Here is a 14,040-nt window from a genome sequence, read left to right as displayed (position 1 = left end):
GCAGACCCTCGGTTCCTGGGGCTTCGATCCAAGGAGGACGTCTGGAGGGGTCTGCACCACACAGGGGTGAAGCCAGCAGCAGCAACAGTGAATAAATGGTGCGCTCTTTAAACAGGAGAGGCTCTTCAGATGGCTATCCGGACCACTACAGCAGTGTGCAGCGATTTCGACCACGAAGAGGATCCTCTGGCTGTAGAAGATGAGCTGGTTATCCCCACCAAGCTCAAGGGAAGAAGACCCCGGACTGGATCTTCTCTGGTCATCGAGGGTAGATAGCTCAGGACTGCAGCAGGGCTTCACCGGGACGGGATAGTTCCAGCAGTCGACTTCTTCTCTGCTTCTCTTCGGTTCCTTGTAGTTCCAGTGGCGACTCCGACTTCCAGACCAAGAGACCTGCCTTTTATGCGAAAATCCCCCATTCACAAAGCCTGACTGTCAATCGTGCAGCAGGGGGGTTGTCCGCCCGGACAACGACCTCAACCAATCATGGCAAAGTGTGGCTTGGGTTTCCTAGGATATCCTCTGCAGGGGGTGACTACACCCTTCCCTCACATTCAGCCCACCTAGACACACAGGCGCCTAGAGGAGGGCTTCTGGGCAGAAGCCCGCCAAAGGGTAGTGAACAAAGGAGGCAAACCTGGTTTGCCGCGCAGTAAAACACAAGAAGGACTTTAACAAAAAGAAATGGCGAATAAACCAAACCGGAGCCAAAAGAAAAAGCATTTGGTCAAGCGGGTTTTAAGTTTGAGGCTAATATAATAGCCTAAAACAATACCAAGTTTATATAGTATAATCGCGGTAGAAAAGTTAAGTAGATACCACTGCCACCAGCCAAGTCAAAATGTTAAGAGCGAAACAATGCTCTAGGAGGTACAGATAACAAGGGCTAACAATTGACCCTTTCCAGTACTCCATGTAAGATGGGGGTGTACTGGATCTGTGGTTAAATGGCTAAGTAAAGTTAATGGCAACTTTACCCTTTTCTGGGGGACAGTAGTCAGCCTCAGAAATGGAGTCGGTGGGAAGTCTAAAAGACAGCCCTGTGTCACTGCACTGAAGGTGTTGTGTAACACACAAAAGAAGGGGGCTACTGAAGTGGTGTACTCCAGAGTCCACAATCACAAAAACAGATGAAATAAACATGGCAAAACACAGGTAAGAGTGGAAAGAAGGGGGTACACTCTTACCAAGTGGAAAAATAAACTCCAGAGATCCAGCAAAGCTGCTGGGGAACTCAGTAAGGGAAATTAGCCATTGAATGAGAATTCTCCCTAACACTCGCCCTCCCCTGTACCCCCCTCTCCCCCCAACTAAGGGACAGGAAGATTTGATCCACTCCTGGATGGTTCTCATACCTCTAGTCGGTTACAAACATCCTACAGAGACCATCAGCATTTTGGTGGTGACTTCCTGCTCTGTGCTCAATGGAAAAATCAAATCCTTGCAGGCAGATTGACCATCTGAGTAACTTTGGGTTTTCCCCTTTCATTTGCATAACCTCAGCCATCTCAAGGTTTGGTGGTCAGTCAGAATGATGAAGGTAGATACATACAAGTATGGTCGAAACCTCTTCAGTGACCACACAATAGCAAAGCATTCATGTTCTATTGTTGCCCACCTTGTCTCAGGTTCCTTTAACCTCCTGCTGATGAAACAAATGCGCTGTTCCCTACCTTTCTCATCCAGTTGACTAAGGACTGCACCTATACCTACATTAGAAGCATCCGTTTGTACAATGAAGGGTTGGTGATAGTCAGGAGCTCTTAGGACTGGAGCTTGACAAAGGGCATTCTTTAGACCTTCAAAGGCTTGATTGCACTCCTCATTCCACCTGACCTTTTTAGGGAACTTGGGAGAGGAGATGACATTCAAGGGAGAAGCTATGGTTCCATAGTTCTCTATGAAGTTCCTGTAATACCCAGTGAGACCTAAGGAGGCTCTCACTTGGGTTTGAGTAGTAGGGGTGGCCCAGTTTTGTACAGCTTGTACTTTGCTAGGCAATGGCCTTATTTCACCCCCTCCTACCCCATGCCCAAGGTAGACCACTGTACTCTGACCAATTTGACATTTGCTTGCCTTTATGGTCAGATGGGCCTGATCCAGAGCCTGCAATACATAGCCTAGGTGTTCAATATGTTCTTTCCATGTAGGGCTGAACACTGCAATGTCATCCAAGTATGCCATGCAGAAGGCCTCCATCCCATTCAGAACTTGATTGACCATCCTCTGAAATGTAGCAGGTGCATTCTATAGTCCCAAAGGCATTACCTTGAATTGGTAGAGGCCAGCTGGGGTGGAGAATGCAGTTTTCTCCTTGGCATGGTCTGTCTGGGCTATTTGCCAATAGCCTGACATTATGTCAAATGTGCTGAGGTACTTGGCTGCACCAACTTTGTCCACCAGCTCATCTGTCCTACGTAAAGGATGGGCATCAGTCTTGGTGACTGCATTTAGAGCTCTATAGCCCACGCAGAATCTCAACTCCTTAGATCCTGCCTTTGGTACAAGCACAACTGGGCTAGACCATGGGCTAGTAGAGGGCTCTATAACTCCGAGATCAAGCATATTGTTGACCTCATTCCTTATATGGGTCCTTACATTGTCTGACATTCTGTACCCCCTGTACGAGAAGGCTCTGTTGCTGACCTGTGTTTTCTTAATAAAATGCCAATAAAGTTTAATTTTGAATTTTGAAAAAAAGAATATAGAAACTATCATGTTTGTAAATGTGCGCAGTGCACATATAAGAAAAGCCCTGGCAAAAGAGTATACCAGGAAGATCCAAGACAGAAAAGAATAAACATAAGACACTATCAACTTTGTGAGTGTGTACAGAGCACACATGAGAAAAGCCATGGCAAGAGAGGATACCAGGCAAATGCAAGTGTGTTCATATAAGAAAGCATACCACGCATTGTTAAGTTGATGGGATGAATGCTGTGGATTTATCACTGATGCCCAGCCTGAAATATCTTCCCACGTGGCCAGGCAATGGTAGCCGCTGCCTGATCCTGACCCTGGAGGTGGTATTATGAGGGAGGATCACATGGGAGGAGATGGATATAGGGGAGAAGTGGTGACCCCATCAGGTGAGACGCAGTATTCCCTCTTCTATGTGAATATCTTATAATCCCTGATTTTTTGATGGCATACTGCAAGTATACCAATCCTTCTAATAATAAAAACTGGGGCCTCTTCTTAAAACTTGAAGACCTCGCCTTGCTATAAACTCTAGGCAGGATGACATTCACCCTTTATGTACACATGGTGTTCGCATAACATCTTCTAGGTCCAACCGTATTGACCTGAAGGTAAATCCAAAGTATTGTGGCTTTACAAAACCTCAATCTCCAACGGACTCAAAGTCCCAGAAAACCTATAGTACTGGGATGAGTAAGAAGAGAAAGGAGTTAAAGTGGAGCAAGAAGCACACCAAGTCAAATGTGCAGACTAGTTGTTGGGATTCCAATCGGCTGTGCAGGACATTTAAAAATGGTGTGCTTTTGGAGCCAAATGGAACAGAAGTAGAGAAGAGATGCAGAGCGGGAGGTAGTGGCAAGCAGAACCGGAGACAGACCCGCTCGGAAAGGCTATGCTGAAGAAGGCAGTCGCTTCCTCCCGGAGTGGAGAGACCGGGAGCAGCATGGCAGAAGCAGAGCGGGGACTACTGAGGAGCCGGCAGCAAGGAGAAGGCTGGAAGGGGTGTGGTCATGCTGTAGAGCCACCATTTCACCGGCGAGTGAGGGAGGAGCCGACAGGAAGACCGTAGAGGTGTCTGCTTTCCCAGCATTCAAACATTGTGGCAGCGGTACGCCAGAGGTCAGGGATGCCAAAAGATACAAGTGAGTCTGCCCTCGAGTGTTGCGAAGGTTGGGGCATACCTACAGGTGTATCAGCGATTATGAAGATGTTTTGAATATCCGCCAAGTAAAGTTGAAATATTAAGTTTACGCAAGTCTCCATTTGATGGATGCAATGGGGGGAAAGTTGAAGAAAACATCGTGTGAAGCAAAAGAATATTACAAGTGAAGTAATTGAAATGCAAGATGGGGACAACTCTTCATATGTGAAAGATCGATATGGGAAACATTGGAACAAGCATTGCCACAAGCCAATGAACAGTATTAATAAAGTTGTAGAGCAAAACTTGAACAAACCTCCATACAAGGGATGCCAGTGTGGGGGAAGTTGGAACAAGTAATAACTGAAGCAAGTGAAATATGAAACCGTGAGGAAGTTAGAACTGTGTTATACTCAAGAAAGAGTGTTGAAAGATTGTGAAGACTTGTTGAAGGAGTTGCATCAGGCAGTGAGTCTTTGGGGGAGAGATACCTGGCAGGAGAGTATACCAGGGGATCTTCCAAACCAAGAGGACCCTTTTTGTGGGGAGTTACCTGGCAGGAGGTACACAAGGGGATCTTTAAGGCCCAGAATGGGAATACCTGGCAGGGGAGTACACCAGGTAAACCAGCTAAAGTTAATAAACAGAAACGACATTGTAGAACAAGTTCTGGCAGGGGAGTATAACAGGAAATTCACATCAATAAATTGCTGAGTAGGCACAGACACTTTTTTCTGCCATCCTTAAAAAATCATAAACTGTTTTGAGAAGATGCTTTTTGCACAAGAGAGACATTTCCACTACTCGTGGGGAATCGGTGTTTGGGAAGGTCCATTTTGTAATCGTCTATGAGAAAGTGCTAAAACCATCCTTGCTCCTTTACCATCCTTAAAAATCATTATTTGTTTAGGAGGAGACATTTTCCTCTTAAGGAGGTTTTATATGAAATAGACATTTCTACCAATCCTATTGAACTGTTTGAACTGAACATTTTATACATTAAACAATTCGAAGGAAGGGAACTATCCCCTGACTCCAAGGATTGTTCTTTTGGGTTTATATACTTAATTTTTGCACTTATTTTTCCTAACTTTAAAAGAGATGCATTTACCTTGCACATTTTGTTTATTTTTAGAGCGAGGGTCAGATACGTTTTGGACAAAAGGACAGTTTGCTTAAGTTAGACGACGAGACACAGACTGTTCCCTAGTTTTTATTTCATAGGTAGGGAAACTCTCATTTGGATAGGGATAGAAAGTCCTTTTTCCAAACCCTTTTATTTTAATAAAATGTCCATTGTTAAAAACATTACAACTTTGTGTCCGTCTCTCTTTTTTGACTGCACACATTGAACAGTGTGTAATGTACGGTACCCAAGGAAGTCCTGATAAGTATACATCGGGACTGGTCAAAGGCTGTGTGAACATACTAAAGAGGAGAGAAAACCTAGCAGGAGAGTACACTAGGTATCCTAAAAATGATTAAGAATAACAGCCAAGGTGTTTTATGGACTAGTTGTGTTGTTGATCAAGTGAAACTTAAGGACCTGATATTCTTGAATATAAAACAGAGTCAAGAGAAATCCAGGGGAAGGGCGTCACCCTCTGGACCAAGGAACTATATCCTTCTGGAACTTTTGGGATGGAGTTACGCATTTCTTTTATGAACATGTGTGCATTACTAAAGGCCAAAGACATTTTCCCTTTTCACTCAGAGTTGACTTTTGGAGTGTGAAGGCCAGAATAGTACTTAGGACACGGGACGGTTTTGCTTTGGACATTCTGTCTTTTACAGGCCCTTGGTTTTGGTTTTAGGGAAACACCTCTTAGAGCAGGGACAGAGAGGTATGTTCCAACCCCCTTTAATTTTAATGAAAGTATTTGATCAAAACCATAAATCACTTGTGTCTGGGTCTCATTCCTGGCTCCTCACACCATCCACTTAAAATGATCACTATGCTTCCAGTACCAACAAAATCAATTGATACTCACAAGTTGTAGAAAGAAAAGCTCGGGCACTCGACCAGAGAAAGTGACAAAAAAGGTTTATTATTGACACTGGTTCATCCTGGCAAAATCTTCATAAAATCATGAAGCATAGTGTTTTTTGATACACACACACGCGCGCGCGCGCGCACTGAAAAAACCCATGATGACTTCCCACATCTGCTGAATTTCAAGGGTTTTGTTGTCTTAAATCTGCACAACTTAACTGAACCTGAACTAAGGTTTTTTTCAGTGAATTTCATGAGTTTTGTTATACTATAGTTTATTGGCCACTGGCCATGGTCTTCGGCGGTGCCAACTGTACATGTTAGCCCAATATGTTTATTTTGGACATAAGCACTACCTTTTTTTCCCTGCTCACTAGCCATGGCCATTGGCCCTGGCCTTCGGACGTGGCCCCTTTACATGTTGCCCTGATAGCTTTCTTCCAGTTCCAATAGCCATGGTCTTTGGCCATAGCCCCTCTACATATTTCTCCATTGGGTTTTCTAAACGGGTACATTAGCCATGGCCTTCGGCGGTGCCCACACCACTAGGTGACTTTTGGGCACACTGCGGTGGCGGGGGTGGGCCCCTCCAAATACCCCCCTCCCCCCAGTAATGCCACCACATCACCTTTGTCTGAACGTTGGGTCACCCATCATGCTGCTTGGCAATCTCGACCCACCTAGGCTGTGTAATGGCACAAGGCTGTGCGTTAAAACATTTTTGCCCAACGTAATTGAAGCGACCGCATTGACCAGGAAAGGAAAAGGAGTATATGTATTTGTCCACCACATTCATTCCACTCATTCCGACAGGCATGCCCTTCTGTTTCAAGCACCTACAGTTCCCGGCTGGCATTCAGTATTGCGATCAACAAGGCACAGGCCCAGTCAATCAAGTGCCCTGGTGCCAACTTGGAATCTCCATGTTCCTCCCACGGATAGTTATGTCGCATGTTCTAGAGCGGGTTCCCCGTATCAGGTGTATATCTTTGCTCCAACTGGAAAAACAAAACATTTTGTTTATAAACGAGCCTTACAATGAACATGTACTTTGGTGATATTAAACTTTAGATACATAGTTGTTGGCACCGTCGGCATCATATCACCCATCATGCTGCTCAGGAATCTCCATGTTGTTCTCACATGCAGTTCTACCTCTCAGAATATATAAATTCTTAGCATATATACCCGGCGTTGCCCGATATTTTATTTTCTCATAGGCACTATTTCTCAGAAATTCCTTAAAGTAGCTTTATGCTTTTCCACCAGGACCACGACTTCGTCAGCGACTACTTTGTCTCCCAAGACATCCACTTCGACAGCTGCCCCGTCAACTACCACGACTATGTTGACAACCTCATCTGCAACCACATCATCAACGACCCTGTCGACGACCACCATCATTACCTGGTCGGTGAGAGACATTTCTGCAGTCACGACGAGAGCAACTCCAAGAGTGGCTCTGCCTCTGCGTCCCCTCTCTGCTGTGGCTGATCCGACCAGGACTACAGTGTGAACGCTGCCGATGGTGCAGGTTCCCATCATCGCATTGTTGCCGAAGGATTCGGGTCGGTTGGGAGAGCTGCTGCCTCCAACATACATCCTTCCTCGACCCATGAGGATGTCCCCTCTGGTGCTGGTGGGGTCTCCGAGCAAATATCTGCACGTTTATGCTAGCTCTGATGACGAGCACTTGCCTGAGGACTACTACACGAACCACGAAGGGTCCTCTGGCCCGTGTCCAAGGAGAGATCTCCATGTGAGAAGCCTTTTCACCCATTCTTCCCTCCAAGTCGTTTTAGCCCACGTCTGTTGCCAGCTGCTCTATTTGCACCCCAGCTGGCACCCAGGGACATGTCACTGGACATTCTCACCATCCTTCACACCTTGGTGTCCAACAGAGGCTGCCTGCTGCCCCAGTGCTGTGCCCAGCCTGTAGACCGAGTCCTCCCAGGCTTATAGTACCCGGTTCTTCTCTGTCATTCAATAGAATGGCTGGATTGCATAGAATGATGGTGGGAGTGCATGGAACGGCTTGGAGTGCATGGAACGGCTTGGAGTGCATGAAACGGCTTGGAGTGCATGAAACGGCTGGAGTGTGCTCGATCTCAAGATATAAACCACCTCATCACATCTCCACGCTTACTCTCGCCTTTACACCACCACTCAACTAGAACACAGCGATACTATGACACCATTCGGTATAGCTGTTCTCATACCATCACCTGCCACATACTCCCCATCATCCTATCTAAAACACAGCTGGTTACACTCCCTCCAGCCTAGGCGTTCTCCTCAGGCCTAACACAGCCAGAATCGGTCTGGATAACAACCTGACAGAACGAACACATACTTTTGATTTGCCAACCACCACACCTACCGCTAAGAAGCAGCTATCACAGGAATGCAACACCGCTGCACACATATCCGGTGCTCACACGCACCTTATGTGTGTCCCTCTCCCTCCCGTTCCCGAGAGCGTTCAACCTACCAGCGCCTTGAGATCATACCAGTGGTACATAAGGCGCTATATAAATGCAAAATAACATAACATCATTCCCTGCCGCTTGAATGCAAAAAGATCCTGGCTAAAGCGAGAGCTACCTCTTTGCGATCTTGTTACAACCACAAATAGAAATGCTTCACAGTGTGGTGCTGGACTCGGAAGGATTACGCCTCTGCAGATCGCAGCTCCCCAGCTCCTTCTGTATCTGCTTTCACTATCCAAGGCTGGCCTGGCTCACGCCTTTATCAAGGTGCATTTGGCTACCATATCCTGTTACACCACAGTGCCTGGTAAGCCCTCCCTGTGATCACACAGGCTCGTCAAAGAGTTCCTCAAAGGCCTCTTCAGGACTTTTCTACCAGGGAAAGCTCCTGCTCCAGCTTGGGAGCTCAACATCCACTCCACTCGGCTTCTGCTGATCTGCTTATCATGCACTCTTGTCGCCGCACAAGGATTGGAGGCAGAGCTTTTTCTATAGTCGCTGCCAAACTATGGAACCAACTACCAGCTCCCATAAAGAAACTTTCCAATCGCTTGGTCTTTAAGAAAGCGATTAAGACACTTCTCTTTTAGACAGTTATGCTGCCCCTTTTCAGTGGCTCTCCGCTGTGGATGTCTACCTCACGCTCCAGCGCCAAGATACCTCTGGGTGACCGTGCGCTTAAGAAATATCAAAATCAAATCAACGTGGTCTGAGCTAAACTCATGGGGGCCCCGTTTGAACCAATGCATCAGGCTCCTTTCCACGCGACCAGAGTGGTGGTGCAGACCCACCCCACCTTTATGCCAAAGGTTCCTTCAGAATTCCACCTCAACGAGCCTTTGGTTTTGCCAGTCTTCTTCCCGAACCCTTCTACTCTGACTGAAAGGACGTTGCTTTCGCTGGAAATTGTTCGTACCTTGAAGCTTTATGTGGCACGCACAAAGGATTTTTGGAAGACGTATCAACTCTCTGTGAATTTTGGCACAGTTGGGCATTGGAAGGCCCTGTCGAAGGATTCCATTTCAAGGTGGCTCTCCGGCTGCATCATGCACTGTCATCGTCTTGCCAACATACCTCTTGCAGGCCGGCCGAGAGCCCATTCCACCAGCGCCATTGCAGCAATGACAGCATTTCTCTCTGGTGTTCCCCTGCTCGACATCTGCAGGGCTGCTACATGGAGGTCCACCCACACCATCACAAGATTCTACTGCATCAACAGGGATTCCTGGGAGGAGCTCCGGCTCGGCCAAGAGGTGCTACCCAACCTGATTGCTTGAGGTGAGTCTGTTCCAGGGTTAAGCTATTGCTTCTGTTGAGCCTTGCCACCTCCTGTGGTTGTGTATGGGTTCTGCTGTGTAATCGTATTTATGAGCATGTGAATCCATGCCAGACCACATGCTGGAGAAGGAACAAGTTACTGTAACTCCTGTTCTCTAGCTTGGATCTGGCATGGATTCACATGCAAACCCTCCCTCCTTCCCCTCTGTGGCTCTTGTTGGTTCATACTGCCACTTTGTGCTCTACCAAATCGCAAGATGGCCACCAGGGATGGAGCTTAGGGAGGCGACTGTCATTGGATGGGGGCAGTATGACCCAAAGGACAGTGATTGGTTATAGAGGAGACGAGCAGTTTTTAGGCTAACGCGAAACTCTTTTTTACTGAGGATGCCCAGCCTGATGACAGGGAATATTCGGATCTATGTGATTTGTTCGTGGGTAAATTACCTGTGATGGAAATGTTTGCATGGGAAATGTACGCAATACAAAATGTTCGTACATTTCCTGTGATCGGGAACCGGTGCTGCAGGGTCCTTTTTCTTGTATTTGAATTTTTTTTTTTTACTTTTGCTCGGGTGAGCTGCGGGGCTGTCCCCCGCCACTCCCGCCCACTACACTGTATAGTACAGTGAGTGGGGTGTTGCGGGGGACACCCCTGCATCCCCTGGCTTTTTTCTTCAGGGGGGGGCATGTCCCCCGCAGCCTTTTTTTTTTTTTTTTAATACCATCCCCACCTAAACATATACCACAAAAAGTTAGAACTTTTGGTAGTTAGAACTTTTTGTGGTGTGTGTTTTAGGTCTTTTGGTGGGGTCAGTAATTTTTATTCTGACATTTCGTCCTATTCCGAATATTCATGAGCATGTGAATCCATGCCGGACCCATGCTGGAGAACAGGAGTTTACAGGTAAGTAGCTTGTTCCTACCAGACTCAATTGATTGGCTGTTTGTGGTGTGAAAGACTTTCAGGAGAATACCCCCTTACTTCACTGCTGTCTTTCAAATTTTTGATATTTCTATTCAAAAACTACCAAGATTCGCTTTTCTTTGTTTTTGCAATTGCACAATCTATTTGCGTTTTTTCTCTAGGATTGAAAAACACACCAATTCCTTGCAGTAAAATAAAGTATGTTCATATATGCTAAGAGCTTGCTATTCTTTGTGATGTAACTCCTGGTTTCTTTGATACCACCACTGCTTGTAGCCTACGTGAGGGTGGTTAGCTTGAAACCAACAGCTACCAGGTGCTACTTTGGCTCCCCAGGCCAAGTAGAGCCTTACATACATATATGCAATTAACTTTGAGCATTTGAGACTGTCAATAAAAGAGAATTGCGACACATCTAGTACACATTTTCATGCAATGAATCATACAAAATGGGTGCAATTTAAAGTTTGCCTCTCCTATAGAAGTTAGATTCATGGTGCGCTGGCTACTAGCTCCTGGTTCTCCAGTGGTAGCTCCTGTCTACTGGGTGATGCCCGACACCCAGGAGCTGGTTTTAACTCCTGCTCATTGGATCTTAATTTTGAACCCTGATGTACATGATACAATCAGTTGATTAAAATATGAACACTAGTAGTTTAACAGCGTTTTGGATGTTTGGTGGAACTTGAACCCGAGTGTGCAAGTGGGGGTGAGTGTGGAATATAGAGGATTCATGCTTGTTTTGGCTAAAAACTGAATACTTTTTTGGAACCACATGGCCATAATCTTTGCTGATCTTTTGATCTAAAATCTTTAAATGCCCACCTCATTAGCTGAATGTTTAAACATGAGCTGACTTTGTTACCAGACACGTTGCTGCATTCAAGAGAGTCCTGACAACCAGTCATTAATGTTGTCCTTTTACCTTTTGCAGATGGTGTTTTATTCTTTGGCAAACCTTGTCGAAAAATCTCCAGAGTGGACTTTGAATTCTTACTAGCTGGTAAGGCGATGAAAAAAAGAGAGCCTTCTTTTATGTGAAGGCTTGCACCTGTTAAGTAGGAGTATGAGCATTTACAGTCTGTAACTACAGTACATTTTTAACATTTGGGATTTTCATTGGAACCAGTGTTTTTAATTTGAAACAGTGTCAATCTTAATATATTTTGGCCATTGTCTAATTCTTTAGTAAGAATATGATTCAATTTTCACTATGCTTACAATACTTCACCATTTAAACCTTTTTCCATATATCCGGCCGGACAAGAAAAATAACTAAAATGGCTGAGATTGTGCACTCCACCCACCTATACTTCTCTCCAGTAGCACTGAGTGGTACCTATTTGTGTACTAGGTGTTACTTTCTGACAGTAATTTGCCTCCATATTACTCGGGGAATTCAAACCAGACTCTGGCTACCTATCTAGACAAAGTCAATCTTCCCTCCTAGCGTGCTCTCTGCACGACAACAGCCTTATTAAGCAAATGTTAAGCTATGCACTCGTCTTTGAGCAAGACTGTACCGCTCACCCATTCACACACCTCGCCCATGGTCCCCAGCCTTGTAGCCAACCCTCTGATACGCGGGATGATAGCAGCCATGGTACTTCATCAACAACACTAGCATTAGTCCCACTCGCCTGGACTCTTAATCAAATCCCTTCTTGCTCTCTCTACTGCACTGGAATCCCAAAAACCTTATACCAACCTCACCTGCGCTCTGCCTATCTCTGACTACCCTTTACCTTCCAGGCATGATCAGCCCAAACCCAGTTATTTCTTTTTATCTTTCTCCATCCTGCACTGCCACCTGTTGGCCGCACTCTTTTCTTGATCCTATGTCTCGCACGTCTCCTCCTCCCCTTCCCCTGGCACTTTTCCCCTTCCCTTCCCTCTCCTCTGAACTTGCGCAATCTCAATGTCACTGGGCCTAGTAAGATCCTTGTCTTGTCCTCCCTTGTTCCCTTCCCATGCCTAGTCACACCTTGAAACACTTGCTTATATATGCGCTATAAATAAAATCATATCATATTTTGCTCTGCGCTTTCTTGCTATGTCTCTTTCTTTTGCTCTTTCTTTCTCTTCTAAACTCCCCCAAAGAAAACACTACTCTGACTGCCTTTATATTCCTTATTGTCATTTTTTTCTCCTGCTTTCCCACAACCCCCTCTGAGTTGGCACCCATTCTCCAGGCTATGATCCCATCTTGTGCACGAGTGGATATGTTTGGGACCATAAGTAGTAAATAACTTTAGATGTGTAATACCGTAGATAATCTATCCATCTCTGCAGTCTATCCTTTACCCTCCAGGCCATGCAACCCCTGTTTCATCCATCTCATGCTCCCTTCCTCTCCGATCTTGCCCTTCGTGTCTTCTCTGAAGTCTCAAAAAAAGCCCTAAGTTCAAGGCATTTCCTATTTAATACCTCCCTTCTTGCCCCTCAATCTCTGCCTTTCTGTTCCCATTTCCACTCTTTCTTCAAACGCTCCCACTACTCCTTCTGAGCTGACACCCACACTCCAGGCTGCCATTCCATCTTGTAAACATATGGATCAGTTAACTGAACAAGAAATCAACAACTTCAGATGATACTGTATCGTCCAAAACCTATATCTTGAAGAACACCCTCAACTGGTTATCTGCCGATTTAATTATTTATTTTTTAAAGTTTACTTTAAACACAAAACAGAATACTTTGTGGGTCATATGTTATTGATTAGTTTGTACATAGGCAAGATCACAGGTCCTTGGCCAAGGACCTACCAGCCCTACCCTGCTCCTACCTCTCCCCTTCCTCTAAACCTCTAATGCCTCAGACTTTTCTTACCCGCCACAAAGTAGATGATTTTATACTTACCGAAAAAAAGAAATTCTTCTTACCAAAATACACTGCCAACAATGTCTCCCTCCTTCCACGCTATTCTAAAATACTAACGCACTTAGTGTTTAGCCGTAATTTTACTTACCTGAAAAGCAATGTGGGTTCGGCACAGAAACAGCACTCACTCACATCTCCAACTTCCTCATCACTCAAAACCTCCTTGCTTCTCATTCTCATTGATCACTCACTAGTCTTCAACGGTCTTGATCACCCTTTGCTCTTGCTTACCATCTATAACTTTGGAATTAACAACTCTGCCCTCGACTGGCTCTCTTTCTTCTTCAACTTATGGAATACTGACTCCTCCACTTCCACTTAGGCATTCTTTTGTTAACCCACTCCTTGTCATACTCTACCCACCCTTTGTTATACAAATCTCTTTCTTATGCTTCTCTCACAACCATTTTGCACGTAATTTCAAAATCCTCTAATTTCCTATCTTCACCATAGAGCTATCCTCCCGTATATCTTTAATGGTCTCTCTGACGTTCATTACTGGATAGCAGGCCGATGCCTAATGCTGAATTGTACCTCTGTCCCATCCCATTTCCTCCGTACTCATAGATGGCTGTCCTCTGGACCCAGGAACAGAGCCTTTTGTATAGCAAAGCCCTTCAAAGCAAATTTT

At 45.4% G+C, this 14,040-nt stretch overlaps 1 protein-coding gene across 3 annotated transcripts in view; it reads left to right on the top strand.

The window, feature by feature from the left end:
• KNL1 (kinetochore scaffold 1) overlaps window positions 1–14,040 on the top strand; it is a 1,870,945-nt gene that overhangs the window by 1,598,045 nt on the left and 258,860 nt on the right. For all 3 annotated transcript variants that reach the window (XM_069637560.1, XM_069637559.1, XM_069637561.1), the window contains one exon: window positions 11,464–11,532. In XM_069637560.1, coding sequence (XP_069493661.1) covers window positions 11,464–11,532 — 69 coding nt within the window. The remainder of the gene's footprint in view (window positions 1–11,463; window positions 11,533–14,040) is intronic.

Source organism: Ambystoma mexicanum, chromosome 14 (assembly GCF_040938575.1).
Source record: "Ambystoma mexicanum isolate Mex_15411 chromosome 14, UKY_AmexF1_1, whole genome shotgun sequence".
NCBI classification, from domain to species: domain Eukaryota; kingdom Metazoa; phylum Chordata; class Amphibia; order Caudata; family Ambystomatidae; genus Ambystoma; species Ambystoma mexicanum.
Note: the sequence above shows the minus strand (reverse complement) of the source record. Positions and strands in the feature narration are given on the sequence as shown.